Genomic DNA, 18,775 nt, shown 5'->3' with positions numbered 1-18,775 from the left:
ACAAACAGGCACCAAAAACAACGTATGTAACTTTTAAAGTGATGATTATAAATGTTTACTCCTTATGTAAGCACCAAACCAACGTAATGTATTGTCTAATGCTGAGTGTTACAGCTACTAATGTGTGTAACACTGTTACTGTGATGTAAATATTGAATTAATATTTATATTTAACAATTTAATCTGTGTCTATAATAACCAATCCTGAAATGTAGATGTGACGATGAGGGTTTTCTGAATCAAAGAGCACTACACATACAACACCACACACACACACAACACATATATATATATATATTATATATATATATATATATATATATATATATATATATATATATATATATATATATATATATATATATACTATCACCAGTATCCAGTGTTACAAACATTAGTAGCTGTAAAACACTCAGCATAGAAAAATACATACGTTGGTTTGGTGCTTACATAAGGAGTAAACATTTATAATCATCACTTTAAAAGTTACATACGTTGTTTTTGGTGCCTGTTTGTTTCCCAGATATATTAGTGTGTGTGTGAATGGGTGTATAAGAGACATTAACTTAAAGAACTTTGTAGAAAGGCGCTTTATGAAGTTCAGTCCATTTCCTTGTATTAGTTTACGGGCAGATCTGCCCGATCCAATATGGCAGCGCCGTTTACGTATCGCGACCAACGACCAACCCGCTCAATGCGGCGTCTATGTATATATGTCTATGGTTTGCACCATTTCCAGGTACAGCATGCCAAGCCAAGCAGCCAGTGGTTTACCTCTTTATCCGTTCTTTCTGTCTTGGGTAATGGGTATTTATTTGTTGATTACCGCTGTGTACTGCAATCTGTGCGGCGAAAAAAAAAAGATTTGTCCCACACTAAGCCACAGGCGCGTGTTCGCCTTACTCGTCCTTTAACGCAGTAGTATATTTTTGTTGTCAGAAATGGTGAGGGAGGTGGGAGGGAAAGGAAAGATTGCAACCAGGCTGCCAAAACTTTCCAAGCCCTCAATTAACCTGCCACTGTAGCTGTTAATGCCGCTTTGCATATTTTGTCAATTTCTTCTCATTTGAGCTTCAGGCTACTTAGAGGATTTCTCCATGTCCTGTTTCAGTGCAGATCTCATTATCTTTTTAAGAATAAGCGAGCAGCTCCTTTATTTCCCACTCGTTTTTTTTTTTCTTTGTGGAGTTGGACGCTGCACTACTGGTGGGACCAGATAGAGCGTAATCATTGCCGATGAGCTAATTTAATGAATTGGTTTTGTCACATTATCCCAGTGGAACACAGAGCGTCTCCAACGCCAGAGCCAAGCGGTGTTTGAAATGACAGTCAGGTGCTGGGTTGATTATAATCGCCTTCCTTCCTGAGGTTCCTCATTAGTAGCTTTAACACTTCGGGATGGAACAGTGAAGCTGTGCATGAGGAGGCACAAGCATATGAGGAACAGAAAACAACAAAAAAAAAAAAGGCGGTAAAGTAGTTTGAAACCAAGGTACGCTTACGTCCTATAAAAGACTTTCACAGCTTTAACTCGGCTGATGTTCCTCAGCAGCAACACGGTTTTTCAGTTTATTCTGGGAAAAATGTCTCCTAGCCTCCTAATTAAGCGGAGTAGACGGAAAAAGCTTAAAAAGTCGCTCAAAAATATGCTTCTCTCTCTTACTCACTCTTGCTTCCCAAGGTGTGGAGAACAGCAGTGATGTGGCCTTGTATTCGGGCCTTGCTGCGGGGGTGGTGACAGTGGTGCTTCTGATCATCGCTGTCACTCTTTACCGGAGGAGCCAGAGCGAGTACGGTGTTGATGTCATCGACTCCTCCGCTCTAACTGGGGGCTTCCAGTCCTTCAGCTTCAAGACCTCTCGGCAAGGTGAGCCCAAGCGACTGCGTGTCATACAAATTTTGATTTACACCCAAAATGTGCTGGTTTAAAATAACAGAGGACGGGCTCGATCTGTGGTCAGATCTTCAGGGAAAAGAATAAAGGAAAGTTTTCTGAGATAATGGCATGATAATTATTGAAAACTCTTCTAAAATCACAGAGTATGCTGAATATTTTAAGCGGTGCGGTGTGTAGAAAGGTAGAGCAAGAGTTGTGTGGTTAATTTGCTGGAGTCTGGTGTCATGCTGGATGATTTATTTAATTAATTTAAGATATGCACGCTGTTTGATTTGTGCATAATTACACTCTGCAAACCCCATAAATTCAAGAGTAGAGTTGAAACACACCTAACCTGCTGTTGTATGATAGCTACAGGTACTTAATCAACTAAAAGAGAGGGGCCTCATACGGTATGTAGACCCAACAGTAGTGGATGCTAATTTCGGTTGAACCCAGTATCGACTCTGCCTTCATTAAGGCCGTGATTTGATTTGCATTTAAACTGGTAACTGGATAATTTAAAAAAAGAAACCTGTTTTTAAATCCATATTAGAAATCTGGGAGGGAAAAGTCAACATGCGTGAACGGAGTTTGCGATTTTGAAGAGCCCCCTTTGACGTTTTAAAGACACAAACAATGTTTCTTTTCACTTGACTTTGCAAAAAGAGGTTGTTAAGGAGCAGATAAAAAGAAGTGCTCTACCATCTAATTTACATAAATACAACCTCATCTGAGCCGCTACGTCCACCTTGGCTCAAAAAAGGGTTCATCTTCCGTCTCATAATAAAAAAACAGGCACGATCACGAAAAAATGTGATTTCATTTGAAAAAAAATAAAAATAGAGCATTAAAGGTCCAGTGTGTCAAATTAACAGTACCCTTCGAATGAGCCTGTCATATCTTCAGAGGGAGCAGGGTGAACCACCATGTACATAAACACTGGCTCTATATAGGGACTTGAACTTGACCTACATACTTGGAAGTGGAAAGTGAGGCGAGGTGTATTCAGTTGATTGGAATCTGCAACCTGCTCGATGCCACTACGTCCTACACACTGTATCAAACTTTATGTATATAAGTGTATGTTATTAATGTCATTATATAAAAAGACTAAAATGAAAATGTAATTTCAGTCGTACTATATTTTAATTACTTTACTTTCTTGATTCAAAAGGCTTACTTTAAAATCTGCAGGAAATCAAATTAAGTCTTCAGGGGTTTTTTTTTTTTCTTTGTAATTCAATGAGATGACATTATAATATAAATGAAATGTCATTCTCCTCCAAACATATGCACACATGAATAAGGGAGACCAGACAAAGGTCTAATTTTCCAGCTTGTCTCTATAGGTGAACAGGAATACACACACACACACACAGAGGATACTGACTTGGTTATGATGAAACCACAATATATAAGATGTGGTTCTGATTCTATTGCACATTATTTTTTGCTCAAATAATGTAAATGGAGTATGTATCTGTATGTGCGCATGCATATATTATGCATACACTTCTTTAGATTGTGATATAACAACATGAATTATTAAAATGCTTTAGGGCACAGAAGAGACTGTATTCCATTTTTCAGTTTGTTCACTTGAGCCGTCTGGAGGATGCTGTCTGTGCTCTAGTGCACTAAATGTCCAATAACATACAATATAAAGCTTAATCTATAAAGCACACCATGCATTTATTGCTTTATTGCAAACATCAGTATGCCCCGAGCAATAAACGTTCAGCGGAAACTTGTGTTAAGCAAGCACATTCCGTGTTGTAAACAAATTTACAGTTTTACTCTTATCTATTATTACTTAGAGCTTCTTTAGTGGCATAACTTAAGCAAAACCTTATCTGGGCTGTGAGTTTGTGGCGTCACCGTCTCCTTTTGGTTTTTATAGCATTTATAACAAAACTTCAGTTAATTATTCATGATTCTGAAATTAAAAATGTAATTTATTAGTGTTTTCATTTATTTATTTATTTATTTTCCCCACTCGGCTCCAGAAGCATTTATAGTCCCACGTCTCCAAACACAGAAAACATCAAGCTCAGGAGTGTGCTGTGTTTTGTGCCACAGATTGAGGCATATTTTTACAAGGCTGGCATTATGGGTCGCCACAGCAACAGCTCTCAGCGGGGTATAATAAAGTTCATTTTGATAACACAGCAGTAGGCACGGGGAAAGCTTTAATCTTGGTCCCTGTTTCCCTTGATAGTGGGAGGCCTAAAACAGCCAGACCGCCATAAAATCCAACATGTCCTACTCTGCTTATATGTCACACCCAGCTGGACACTGCTGCAGTCATCGTGATATCGGCTCTTCCTAAAATAAATTGGCAATACCCAATTGTTTGCTCATTAAGAGTTCACCTAGCCCTGTCTTTCGTTGTCATTTCACGCTTGTTGAAACAACGTAAATGAGTCGTTAATCTCAAAATAATTCCACCTTACAATAAACAGATTTATCTGATCTGTAATAACTTCCTCCGCTCTGCGTTTATTGATTGATCCACACGCTTCTGTGAGTTTTAATTCCAGTACGACATGCACACTCATGGCCACAGTATGTGACTGATTCGGTGCACGGCTGGCAGCTCCGCCTGAAGATGGAAATGTAAAGAAAGATGCAAATATTCACTCAGTGAACTCAATAGAAATCTTATTGTCATGGAGTTGTTTTTTTTAACGACACCGTGACATCGAATAAACGTGTTTTATTGCACTCCAGATGTTATTTCTCATTTCTCACTTTTAATTGAGACCTTGCGGTACGGAAAGATGTATGCCATTCCTGTTTCCATGGCGATGATATTATAGCAATAGTCACACTCGGGTGAAATTGTCATGACATAGCCTTCGGGTTTCTATTGTTGTTGAAAGTGGCAGTCTAATTTAAAGTGTCACTCTTCTCAGACATAATTGTTGTGTAAAGATGTCTAATCGTTGACGGTAATTTGCTTGTTTTCTCTTTGTGTGTGTTTTCCAGCAAACCCCCTGCTTATTAATTCATCCATGCAACCTGACCTGACAGTGTCGCGTACCTACACAAGCCCCATGTGTTTCCAGGACACCATTGACAAGGAGCTGATGGCCGAGCGCTCATTGCTCGACCCGTTGCCCGATCTCAAAGTCAAAGGTCAGAAAATAGAAATGTTTTTGAAAGCCCAATGCCCGCGGAAGTCGACCGCTCTCGGAGAGATACAGATCAGTTTGGACTTCTTGCAGTTGGATGGATAATCCGTCTTGTTTTGAACCTGTTTTTCCTCATGAAGCAATTTTTAAGAAAGCTGTCACACAAAGAAAAAATGCTCATCACCTTGGAGGGCATCACAAATTGACCGCTCGCCACATCCCACTTAGTTACTGTTGCTACGCCTGTCAAGCTTTTCCGTTCTTGCGGCACTTTGCAGTTTACAGCGATATCACCGGCACATTTATCACTCTAAATTTGCTGTTTTTTTTAGTTTTTTTTAACATTGAGTCCTTGGTTTCAGACGGAGGCAGACAAACGCAGGCGTATCGTTTCATTTCTAGCCCGGCAACCATCAATTTGCCTGCAGAAATGGCAACTGTGGCCGGTAGATGACGTGAGCTATACAGCTAAAAGGCTGATTCATACTGACGTTAAAAACACCGCCTCCAGCTGACATACATCCAACTAGGGACCTTAAGTATGCACTTGATGGCTACATGCATGATATCATGCTGGAAGACTGAAAGTGGCATGTGCTTTAGAAGTTGACGAGTTGAGACACTGATTGAAATGTGCATTTTTTTAATGCATTGCAGCGTCGAGTTTGGATGAAACAGAATGTTAGCTTTGTATTTTTTTTTGCATAAGCTCCCCAAAGTAATGCAGTTAGTTCGCGCTCCTGCAGCCACTCCAGCTAGTGAGCTCAATAGCCATTTGCAGGTCATGATGCAGCGAATATAAACACACACTGGTTAATCCATTCCTCACACTTCTTTCCCCTCTGAGGTTTGCAGTTTGGAAAGGCTAGAGAGAAGAAAGAAGAAAAAAGACACTGCCTTCCAAACCTCTTTTAAATGCAGAGTGTCGCCCGTACTACAGCCTGAACACTGCCTGGGCTTGTAGAGAAATCCTCAGTTTGACAGGCTTGCCAAGCCTAGTTATGGTGGCTGGGCTGTGATTGGACAAGCTGTTAACCGGTGGAGGTTTTTTAGCGATGCATCAATCGGAGAATTCGATTAAAGGTCTCGATGTTACATTTGTGATGTGATGATGTTTCCTACATGACTACATTTCTGTTGGAGTTGACGGCGATGTTGTATTCCTGTCTTTACTCTTAGTCTCATGAATGATCTGAGTTATGTTAAGTCCTTTCATCTCATTGTGTCTCTAGGGGTGGCAGACAGAGCAGAGTACCATGTCATGTCCCACCCTCAGACGTTCCCGAGGGGCCTGGCTCCAGACTACAGAGGAGTTGCAGTGGGGACGACGCTGGGCAGAAAAAGCAAAAACCTCTTTACTCCACAAGTCTCTTTGACTCCCTGCAGGCCTCTCCACAAAGCCACTGCTGTGTTTGGTCATGCCGGAGGGAGGCTGGTGGTACCTAACACAGGTGCGGGGAAATTTAATTCGATACCTTTCCTGTGTGTAAACTGAAATACCCTCAACATAAATCTGGAAATCTCAGCAGTAGATTTTTTTTTGCAACTTAGTGCACTTTGAAACAACCACAAAAGGTGATCCAGGGCTTCTTGTATTGCATTTTGAAGTTGTTTGACCTTGTCAGTGTTGGGCGATCGATGACATTTCCACATTTTCGCTGCAGACCAAGTAACATGAACATGAATATATTATTTCCTGAAGTGATGAGGTTAGACAGCATTGGCATTTTTAACCGACCGGTGCGTCCTGACAAATCCAATCAACGTTTCTCAGCATATTCGAAGTTTTTCTAACTATAAAGCATCATTTTTTTAACATTTCAACAAATAAATTAAACATTATGAAGATATAACAATTCAGAGAACTTTGAAGGGAATGTTAACTGGTAGATGTAATGTAAAGCTGTGATGCTCAGTGTACCACATTATTCAGGGAGCTCTTTCCCGTGGCCTGCATTCATCATTCTGTCCCTTGAGGGGTTCTATCTACTGCAGGGTAGATTGGCAGTAATTGTTTATCATACAGTAGAACATTGTGTATGTGTGTGTGTGTTTCTGTCTCAGAAATAGACAGTCCGTGTGTGTATTTGTGACAAAGAGACTGCTGGCAGCGTTGATTCACAACGCCTCTGGGACTTGCTTCCGTCACCTTTTTTCTGTGGCCATCACCTCCCCTCGCTGTCACCTTTAGTAAAAAAAAAAAAAGACCTGACAGCCGGGCAGGTGTCGTGTGTGCATGTCTGGCTGTGTGTTGATCAGTTTTTGCATACCTCCTTCTCTGCAGGTATCAGTCTGTTGGTGCCTCATGGGGGGATCGCGGAAGACACTACCTGGGAAATGTACATGATCATCAACCAGGAGGACAGCAGGTGAGGGACTCTCACTGAGGCGTTGCAGTCTGCTTCCAAGGCTGCTCTCTTTTAATCTTTCATCCCGTCACACAGCATTTCTCATCGCTCTTCCTGCTCTCTTTGCCAAACATGCACACACACACACACATCCTCATGTACTGTACATACACACACACATACATACAGTACAGATGCGGGCATATTCCCGCCCAGCATGAGATCCTTGCTCATTTTGCAGACACTACAGGGGAGGACATATGTGTCACAAATACATTGGCAGCTGTAGACAGATTGCATTACTGCCTTAAGCAACTGTCTCAGCAGAGAAAGATCCACTCCACGACTCTGGTAGCCTGTTTTGTGTTCGTAGACATAACTGTGACACTATCTCTTAGAGTGGTGAAAATTGTGAAGTCTTGATGACGGCTGATATTGATTCGGCTTCTGGTTTCGGTGGAACGTGATATGCCACAAAGTTTAGATGACTGTTGCCTGCCAGCTGGATTTCTATTTCTGTAACTTTTGCCGTTGAGGTTTCTTCAAAGCTATTACTTAAAGAGAAAACGGCATGATAGATAAGAACCGTTTGAAAAAGGAGTCTAATATCTTTGACTTCTTCGCAACAGAGCCTCAAAAGCCACCTGACAACCCGAAGTCAGTTCCTGGACGTGTTCTTGATTTATAGCAGACAGTATCAATGTGTCAGCAGGTATGTGTGAAACCCTAGTGAGATAACACCCTAACAACACGTCTAACCGCCCGCGCTTCTCAATGAAATTCTCCCTCCGCATCAGAGGGAGAATCAAAACTGACATTTAGCGCCATCTGAAATTCAACTGTCATCTCACCTCGCCTCCGCCCACGCATTAAGTGCCCACGGTCATCCGGTTAAAGATACAGATCAAAGGTCATTTATAAGTTGTGGCTCAGAGCTCGGGTTAGCGGGCTGGTTATACCCTCCCCCTGCTTAAAGTCTTCCCAATTCAGCCAAGCTGCTGCCCTCCAGGCTCCTGCTTTGCTCTGATAAGCCCGATGCTGTTTACTTCTCTGGCTGTCGTTTAAGAAGCTGCAGGAGCCGTTGCACCGCTGAGCTGTCAGTCAGAGCCTATCTTCTGACAGCCGCAGAGTCCACGGGAGAAATTGGATCCTTTCTTCCCATTCAAACCTCGGCCATCTACATAAGACGATGCTTTCCTCTGCGAAGAATAGGCATCGATCAGCTCTGGCTCGGTTTCAGGTGTTCGCCAGAGCTTTCCGTTCATCCTCTGGGCTTTACAAGGTTGTTTTGTGTGTGATCTTCTCCAGCTCAGCAGGGGGGGGCAGTGGGTTGTCCAAGAGGCAGGATCATGGTGTGGGACAAAATATGCCCGGTATGATGGGATTTCCACAGGTTGGAGTCAATGAGTCTTTTTGAGCGTCTTTTTCATGGATGTTGATCGTTTTTTGTTAGTACCAACTAAGTTGACCAACTATTTATCTTTTACCAATAGCACCTTGAGCCGAAATATTCACCCACAGACCTGCTTTCATTGATTTTGAGCGAGCTCTAAATCCAGTGCTGACTTATTATCACCTTATACAGATGCTGTGGCTAAAGTGCAATCAAACAGCTGCCTGTATTTACTCATCCAGCAGACACAGAGCAAAATTAGCATTATTATGGAGTCGCATCACTGGCCACCTAACAAACGTTCATCTCTACTAACTCCTCAGGGAAATATCTTTAGCTGCTAAATGCTCCGCTGTGTTTCCCAGCTAGTCGCCCGGTTTCATCTGTCTGTTGTCTGGTGCTGAGCAGGGAGTGTACAGTGTTTTTTTTTTTGCTGAAAACAGCTGCCCGCCTGCAGTTAAGTTGCATATAATCCGAGCAATTAATTAAAATACATTAAAAATGCTCCTTAGAGCTGAGTGCACCTGCAGAGTCAGGTGATAATTCCCGTAGCGGGTCACAACCAGCGACATCTTTTACATGACGTAGTCGTTAAACCCTTTGTCACATAAAATATTGATTAGTGCAACTTTGCGTCGCTAAAGTTGTGAAACTTTTTTTGTTTTCTTGACGTGTTCAGACACTTAATTGAAGCTGTTAAATGCTCGTATTGAGTGGAATATTAAAAATGAACACATCATTTTACACGTCAACGTCAGTTTACACATCTTGGGGAATTTGACTGCAGGAGTGTAAAAAGAGTTGTGCAAAGCCTTTTTGTGTCTCTGCAGGGAGCTGCACAAAATCTGATAAACTGCTTCAGTGCTTCCTTTTTTGTTGTTGTTGGCTACCTGCCTGGTGTAAAATGCTAACACTAGCTATTGATAGTCTTGGGATGTTGAGTATTCGATAGGAAAATTTGGTAATAAATTAAAGGGCTGTCAAAAGAACCGAGAGCTGTTCACATCGTGTTCTTTTAGATTTTATCCTGAATTATGTGGACGCTGTTTCAGGAAAGATTATTATTTATTGGAACACCCCAAATTATATTCCATTCATCTCCATCGACAGTCTGCATCATGCACGGCTAGATACCGTTTTAAAGTTTTGTTTGTTTGAAGCAACCAAAAAGAAATGTCGCATTTTGTGTTGGGTCTGGCGACTCCTGTGGACGAAGGCGGTAGTGTTTTTTTCTCGTAAATATCTTGATCTGGCTAGCATTTGTTTTGGAAGCGAGTTAAAGACAGACACAACTTATTTTTTTTACACTCAGCAGTTTGCAGGATGTGTAGCGTTACGGTAATGTATCTATTTCTGGTTATGTAATATTAATAACTGTAATATGACAAAGAAAACTTCTGTCTGAGTGTCGTTAATGCACCTCGGTTACATGTAAGCCGACCTAATACTCATTTTGTTGAGATGCTATGTCTTCATAATAATAAACCAACCTCTCTAGCAAGGCCAACATAAAGTTCAACAACTGTTATACAACTGATCTATAATGTAAGGTTAAATTATGTATCAGTTGTATAACAGTTGTTGAACTTTACATCCATTCCATGTCTCATAACACATAAAACAAGCCTGTCAGTTCAGGAAAAGTTTGAATCTTTTCAAATCCCACAGTTCTCTCCATCTGTTGAATAACTGACCAAGGTTTACTTCATTGGTTCTTTCTCCCTCTTTGCTGATCTCGGCCCGGTTTCAGCTATAACAACAAAATATAACGTCAAAAGAAAAATTCTCCTCCTGCTTCATTTTTAAATGTCTAGTATGTAATTTGTGCCTGTAGGGGTTCCTCACATCAAAACAGTAACATAAGACATTGTAAAGTAGCATGGGATCATGGGAATTGTTGTCTTCATTGTTAAACAAGCAGCATTTTCGATGAAAATCTACCTGATGTGGCATAAATCATGTTTGCAAACGAGGTATTTAAATGTAATTCATGTTATGTTTAGTCACGTTCGCTGACTTCCCATAGCAACTAGAAGTAAGTAGGAAACATTCGGGACCGTGTACGTACACAAGGCAACAGGATGTGCAGCAGAGGTGTAGTATTTTTAGCAATTTAATGCAGAAATGTTACATATTATGGCTAACATACTGCTCGCTGTAAAACCTTGCCAGGAAACATGTAAACATAGGCTCTAGAAACAGCCAGTCTTCTCTCTGATGGCCTCTATATGACCTACATTAGCGAATGAGGCCATCAGACGGTTCCATAACCAGTTCAAAACTCCTTTTTAGTAGGTTTAATTAGGGTGAACTGACCCTTTAACTCAGAATATATGAAAGTCCACGCGTGAAGTTCAGTCTTATGGTTGTAATCTTTTTAAAAGTCTGACCCCTCACTTCTCCCAGGGCTTGAAAGACAGACTGTCAAACACTAATGAGGGTGGTATTTATAATTGTTGTCATGTTGTGTCTGAGGAACGGGAAAAGAATTAATGTCACGCTGGATGATATGACAGATGTGAGTTTAAGAGACGTGTTGCATGACACCAGATTTAACTAATAGCCCCAATCTACTATCTATACTTTAACCATCCATCCTGGAGTTCTGTCTCTTTGTTCTCATAACCACAATCGGAGATGCTAAATAACCATCTTTAATCTTTGCTCACAGGCAATCTGGCTAATTACCGTAGTCTAAGCAGCAGGTAACCTTGGTTTCCTCTGAGCTTGGGGCTGATTAGCACAAAAGTGCAGCTGCAGGGCTACGGTGCTGTCTGGTTGCATGATTTTATTTTTAGACAGCAGATCATAACCCCGTTTTAATTTTTTAGTGTTGATTGGTAACCGCATAATGAAGGATAAAAGTTTGACACAGCGCTCGGCAACAGGAGCTGTGAAAGTAACGGGAGACTAACAACCTCGGCGGCACATTGTGCCGTCAGGGAACGCTATCCTGTCAGCACGCACACGCTCATGCATCGCACCTCACCTTCCCACCTCCGTCTCATACATAAAACAATTGTCATGCATCTTACAGGTAATTGTTGCAGGGATGGAAAAAAAAAAATCCAGCTCCAGTTAAAATGCGAGTAAACGAGTAAAATAGGAAAGTGGTCACACTTTGACTACCAGTAGCTGTAGTGTACACGATGTGCTGCAGGTGTTAGGTCATTAATCAATTAGTCGGTCAAAAGAAAATTAATTGACAGCTGTTTTAGTCGAGATAAATTGCCAAGCGTTTGTCGGTTCCCGCTCCTTAAGCTAAGGATTTGTCATAAACTGGTTATCTTCGGGGGTCTGGACGTCTGTAGCTCACGCCTCTAGGAAATAATCATGGAGAATTGATTAATTCCCAGTTAATTGCAATGATTTATTGGGGAAAATAATTCATGAAGATAACTATCACTTGAAGCTCTAATGGTATACTGGTTTTGCAGTTGGTATATAGGAAATCAATGTACTTTTACATTATTTACTAACAAGAAATCATCCAACACGGGCATTGATTCGTCAGCCGGCTTCAACTTTTGAATGTCTTTTGAATGTCACTGCAGTCAAACCCCTTCAAAGAGAAAGTAATATGTTTTTTTTTGTGGAAAGATTTAATACTTCTCTTTTCTGTTTCATTACCGTCCTCGATGTGTGGGGAAAAATAGTGCAGTGGCTCAAAAATCCGGTTCATTTAATATGCATACTGATTTTGTTGAGCATACTTTTATTTTTGTCACTACTTCACTGTGAACAAACTGCATCATAAAAAGCTGCTCCCTGCCTCATATGGTAAAATGTATCTGTGTTTATGAAGTGTAACCTATAAAAATGATAATTTCCACATCCGGCTCGTTCTCACTCTGTTTCCTACATTTCCACGCGTGCACTTGTGAATCCATGCACGCTTTATACACACACATTTGTGATGCATCTGTGCCTGCATGTCAGGGGTTTGTCCCTGCTGCAGTTATATTAATGATGCTGAGAAATATCCATGCTGCTGCAGTGACAACAGCACCAATATTGTGTCCTGTATATGTGAGGTGTCCAGCCGGGCCAACTGCATGACTGATGGTGGTCCCATTGATTGCTCTCAGTCTTCAGGGCTTCCAGCCAAGATTGGGCCCCTGGCCAAGAGCAGCTTGGCCCAGCTAATCTGTCACCAGGCTGGCCAGAGCAGGCTTCATAAGCTCCATCGACCCACGAAGCTTACACGCTGTGTGCTAAAGCCTGTCCTCCCTAGCCCCACTGTCCATTAGTCTTGGTGCTTTAATCTTCCTCTATCTGTGTGTCTGTGTGTCAGCTAGTCAGGGATTGATTCATTATGAGCGTCCAAGGATTTCAGTTTACTTTGTTCGGAGGCAAGGGTCACACTTTGCTATCTGAATGCTTGTTTGAAGCAGTGATTCATTAGCAGTTTATTTTTATGCTGAGAGAAAAAATGTGTTTTTGATGTGATGAGATGTGTTGTTTTTTAAATATGTGTCTCTCTGTGTTTGCAGCACTGTGTCCGAGGAGGGGTCAGAGATCTTTTTGAGTCCTGCCCTCATGTATGGCCCAGCAGGCCTTGACCTGTCCTGTCCTATAGCCATGACCGTAGCCCATTGTGCGGAGGTTGCTGCTGATAATTGGACCATCCGGCTAAAGAGGCAAACGCAGGACAACAAGTGGGAGGTGAGCCATTTCTGTTAAAAAAAAAAAACCTCAGCTGTAATTATCAGGTCCACATTCACTGCTGCAAACATCAATGCAGAATGTTAACAAGTGCAAACACACAACGTTCACCAGTGCCCGGAATATCAATACGGACTGATAAAACTGCTCCAACCTACTTTGATGAAAAATTTTCATCCTGCAGTGTAGTCATGCAAGCACGGAGCTGATTTCAGGGTTGCCAGCTCAGATTCGTCATCCTGCATAAAATTCAGCCTTTCAAGCTCTACCTCATGCTGTCATACATCTAAAAGAAATGTCAGACCAAATGCAAATGACGACTATTAGTCACTGAAATGTTCACTTCTTCCCCAGTTTAATGATAATGGTATTTTAAACCATTACTCTTTCATGAATCTGCGATTCTGCATCGGAGCCATTCATGATAATTGAACACAAGAAGCTCAATTTAGATTAGAAGAAGGGAACGACACAGTTATGTTTGTACATGCTGCTGTTGTCTTTATTTATTGTATGGAGAAACTGTGTCTGTAATATAAAAAAAGTTTATAAATCTTTATACCGTTGTGATTCAGCACGGTACAACTGTTGGGATAGACACACCCGCAGATTTAGGTTTAATTCATGTAGATAAAGGCATGAAGGAATATGTATCACCTCAATTATTATACCAGGACCACTATGACTGCCAGTGAGTATGAATATTTAAGCTCTGAATTTGGATTTACTGTATGTGAAATGCTATCCACCACACAGACAGATAGATTCAGCTACTTTAACATTATTATTGTCATCTTAGTCAAATGGGAAAATCCCAAAAATCCAGTGGTGGTTAGAGGACTAAAAATCTATATTCATAAAAAAAAAGTATCTTACTCAAAGTACAAGATACTTTGCATTTAAGTATTTGCTACTGCATTGTACTGTAATATTACATAATAAAACTAATGTTAATGAAGTTAGCATTGTGTTTGGTTAACTGCTCTCTAACACATAACATTTTAAAGTTAACATCATCATTACAACATCACATATCAACATAACCCATCCATTCACCCATTTTCCATAATCGCTTATCATCCAGGAGGTTGGAGCCAGGGGGAAAAGTTAGGGCCCACGACTGACAGGGTAAAAAAAATAGGTAAACACCAATATAAAACTATTAAACCATCATCATTGAGTATATATATTTCAAATATAATAATGAAATGAATTATCTCTTTGTTTTTTCGTGTTTTGGGCAGTAAAAGTTAAATAAAAAAATGGCCTTTAGCACATTTTTATGGTGGCATACTGTATGCAGACTTGCATGCATGTACAAATCACTAGCAGTAAATATTGTACTAGTACTAGTATTGAACTACAAGATGCAAAACAGTTGCAAGCCTTTGATTAATTAGAGTTCTGTAAAGCTTTTGATGGGATAGTTAGGTCCTAGAGATGTGGGGACAACAGCTGTGCAGAGGGGGCCCAATTTGTTTTGTTTTTTTGTCATGGGGCCCAAAATTCCTGGCGGCACCCCTGCTTGGAGCCAATCCCAGCTGACATTTGGTGAGAGGGTAGGTAGGAAGAATGGGAAGGCACGCCCTCGATAAGCTCCCAGGTCATCACAGGGTTGACACGTAGAGACAAACAAACATTCACACATACGGTTGACCCGCACGTTTTTGGACTGTGGGAAGAAGCCGGAGTACCCGGAGAACTGGCAGAAAGGCCCCAGCTGAGGTTGGAGCCATCTTGCTGTGAAGTGACAGTGTTTGCAACTTACTCCAATAAGCTTGCAGACGTTAGAAGAGTTCTTAAAAGTCTTAAAATCTCTGTGCACGACAAACACTTCATGTAACGGGACTGTTGCTGCAAGCTGCCTCTTTTCCAGGTTTTGCTCCATCATCGTCATCGCATCATGCTCATAAGACAGATGGTGCTCATTTTGTGAGTGAAACATCTAGTCAGGGAAAACAAAATATGGATTTCATCATTGTTGTTACAGTCAAAGATCTATTTTTAGCTCTTTGACGTCTCATCTTCGCCGCTGACGACTATTTTGCGCCATAGTTTTCATGAACGAAACGTTGGAGTTGAAATAACACCCCTGACCTCCTCAGCCGGCTGTGTTGAACATTTGCACCAACAGATTTGAATAAAAAAACAGAACTGTGAGGAGGTTAATGTGCCCAGTTCAGTGCGAGGTCAAAAACATATAAAAACCACCAAGTGTGCTTTTTAAAAGATTTAAGACTTTACTGCTATAAATACAATAAAGTGCTATCGCTGTGATTGCTGCTCTGAGATTTTCTTCTTCTCACATAAAGCTCTTTCAGTAAAATAACACCTCTGAAAAGTCCTTCAACCCAGCCCTGTAGAGCTACTTCACAGTCTTACAGAGACTTGTTCAGACATCTCACTTCAATCCAAACACCCTCTATGCCATTTTCTCATGCCTTCTTGGCAGAGTAGACATTTCTAAGATGCTCTTTTAATGTTTAACTAACCTCATCAAAAAGCTTCGGGGACCTCATCGAGGCAGAGTGACCCCCGAAGCCACAGAGTTTGCGTGACCTTGGGTCGCCTGTGGCTCTCTCCCAGCCCGGTCCTTTCACTCTGTGTGACATTTACACAGATGTAATTTGCCAGCAGCCGCGTTGCACAATAGGGAGCTATCAAAAGACCCATCACTGATGGGAGCTATGTGCCCATCGGAAAGGAGAGAATAGAGGAGAGAGAGAGTCGGCAGGAGAAAGGAAGAGACGGACGGGTTCAGAGAAAGAAGAGGAGATGTTCTCCAAGAAAATGTTACGCCGTGACCCGTCTCTGTCACTGTGGAATAATGAGCCCTTTATCTTCAGAAAGGATGCTCAGTCAAAACCTAATCTCTGGAATTAGTGATATAATAGGAGATGGAGGTCTTTCTCCCCCTCTGTCTTCCTCTCTTCCCTTCTCTCTCGCTCCGTCTGCCTCTCAGTGCCATTCCCATTAAAGCTTGCACTTTTGTACTGCAAGAGTTTGACTCCATCATTTCTCCCCAGCCGCCTGGCAGGGATGAGCTATGTCATGGAGATCCTTCATGTCTGCTGCAGCGCTAATGGGGCAGGTTTAGGAATCTGCGGGCCACTAAATTACCCCCGCATGGCTGTATATGCCTCAGACGGGGCCATATGCAGAGGGGAACCTGCGTGTCACAGTTATGTTTCAAAGGTGATTCAGGGCAGGCTCGAGCACGAGATGAGGAGCAATTGGCCATCGGATGCAACTGCACCCCGCTAATGCGTTTTGTCAGTGTTACTGTATCCCCCATCTGTTTAGTGGGCTGTGTGATTATTCATTTGGCCCTCGTTCAGGTCCGTGTACGAGAGAAAGTTTCCAGTTTACTGCCTGTGAGGTGTCTTAATAAAATCCTTAATAGCAATACAGTGGCTTCTTCCATTTAAATGCTGATGCCTCTTTTTTTTTTGTGTATTTATCTAAAGGTAATACGCCAATAAAGAGTAGATAGAGTATTATATGGTAGCATTAGTCACATAGCAGAGGCTGAATGGTGTTCAGCCTTCAGTTGGATGGTTAAGTTCAAACCTCTCTCTGCAAACTAAGCCCTGGCAGTAATTGAAATGTTAATAATCATGAATCAGCATGCTCAGTTCCGCTGTGTAAAGCCCGGTGCTGAATCTTCAAAACCGAAAAAATCAAAAATCATCATCAGCCTTGCAGTATTGATGCTGTTCTGTTCTCACGATTAACCCAAAGATGAACTCTTAATGGTCTGCTTAATGCACCTGAACTAAATCTGGTCTCTCTCTCTCTCTCTCTCTCTCTCCTTGATGTTTCTCCCCTCCAAAAGGAAGTGATGTCCGTGGATGAGGAGAGCACGTCCTGCTACTGTCTGCTGGAGGCCCAGAGGTGCCACGTGCTGCTGCAGCATCCGGGTCGCTACGCCCTTGTCGGGGAGCCGATGAACCAGGAGGCAGCCAAGAGGCTGAGGCTGGCTGTGTTTGGTAGTCCGGATACCAGCAACTCTCTGGGCTTCACCCTCAGGGTCTACTGTGTGGACGACACGCCCCAGGCATTTCAGGTGTGAGGGCAAAGACGGTGCCGTTTCCTGAGAATTTCATAGTTTTGTCTGTTTTTTTTTTTCATTTTATTTTGACACGATAAATCACGAAATATGGTGTTGCTGCTTTGTTTGCCTCCACTCTTCTTAGTACTTAAAATAAACGCCAACATCAGCACGCTAACAGCTCCCGATGACAGTGCGATTCTGCTGACGCTCGGCGAGTAATGTTTACTGCTGTCACCATCGTAGCTCAGGGTGTAAACATGTAAACAACGTTAGTGCTAATTAACACTAAAAACAAAACCCTGCCGAGGCTCGGTGTCAAAAAAACAAAAAAACAAGACAAATTATTGGATGAATTTAAATTTGAGTGGGGGGAAATAATAATAACGGCACTAGATTATAAATGAAAGGTTTGAAAAGATTCATCCTGAGCTGGACATGAATGTTTTCACCAAGTTTCATAACCATTCATCTGGTGACATTTCCTTGAAAACCTTAAATGTCAATGTCATGCTGGCTTTAGAGGATAACAGTCACCACTCATAATACAGTAACATAATATAGTCGTTCTTCAGTCTGGAGTAAAGTGGTGGACAGACCAAGAGACGTCCATAGGGGCGGTCGGTAGCGTAGTGGGTTAAGCGGCCGCCCCGTGTGTGGAGGCTATAGTCCTCGCTGCAGCTGGCCTTGGTTCGAATCCCGCATTGGACGACTAATTCTCTGCCCCCTGCTTCCTGTCTATCTTCAGCTGTCCTATCATAAAAGGCCAAAAAAATCTTTAATCCATAGAGCAGAGTTGAAATATAGAAGGTATAAATGACATAAGAGATGTTAACTGCCCCCGTTTGGTGGAGCGCCTGGTGCTTTTTGCCTGGAGGAATTGCGATTGAGTTTTTTTTTTTGTGCACGACTGAAGATCTGCCTGTTCAGTAACATTGCCACTGGGAGATCGCGTGATGACTAGGAGACAAAGAGGGGCTTTTAATTACAAAGACAAACAGATGCTCCAAGGTTGCTTCTCTGCCCTTTTCTTTTGCGTAATTTAATTTGCTCTCTAATTAAATGTGTTTTCCACGCGTCGAGTGTGTTTTAAAACGAGCAACGCTTTTCAGATGCGCTTCCGTTTTTTTTCGTCTTTTGTGCTCTCGAGTGGAGCTTTGTGCAAAAACTTTGCCCCTGTCCTTGCAGTGTGGGCTCGTTGGAAATCACAAATTTATTTTTGTCCAAAAAAAAAAAAACTTTTTGCAAGAGTAATTTCTCTCTCAATTAAATCCGCACAGCTTTTTCTGAAGGAGAGAAGACAGT

At 41.7% G+C, this 18,775-nt stretch overlaps 1 protein-coding gene across 1 annotated transcript in view; it reads left to right on the top strand.

Moving 5' to 3' along the window:
• Positions 1–18,775, top strand: part of LOC104936787 (netrin receptor UNC5D) — a 184,568-nt gene that overhangs the window by 154,324 nt on the left and 11,469 nt on the right. The window contains exons 9-14 of the mRNA XM_019266805.2: positions 1,682–1,867; positions 4,868–5,017; positions 6,246–6,464; positions 7,298–7,382; positions 13,248–13,419; positions 17,255–17,485. Of these exons, the coding sequence (XP_019122350.2) occupies positions 1,682–1,867; positions 4,868–5,017; positions 6,246–6,464; positions 7,298–7,382; positions 13,248–13,419; positions 17,255–17,485 (1,043 nt within the window). The remainder of the gene's footprint in view (positions 1–1,681; positions 1,868–4,867; positions 5,018–6,245; positions 6,465–7,297; positions 7,383–13,247; positions 13,420–17,254; positions 17,486–18,775) is intronic.

Source organism: Larimichthys crocea, chromosome IX (assembly GCF_000972845.2).
Source record: "Larimichthys crocea isolate SSNF chromosome IX, L_crocea_2.0, whole genome shotgun sequence".
Lineage (NCBI taxonomy): Eukaryota > Metazoa > Chordata > Actinopteri > Sciaenidae > Larimichthys > Larimichthys crocea.
This window is presented reverse-complemented; position numbering and strand designations above follow the sequence as displayed.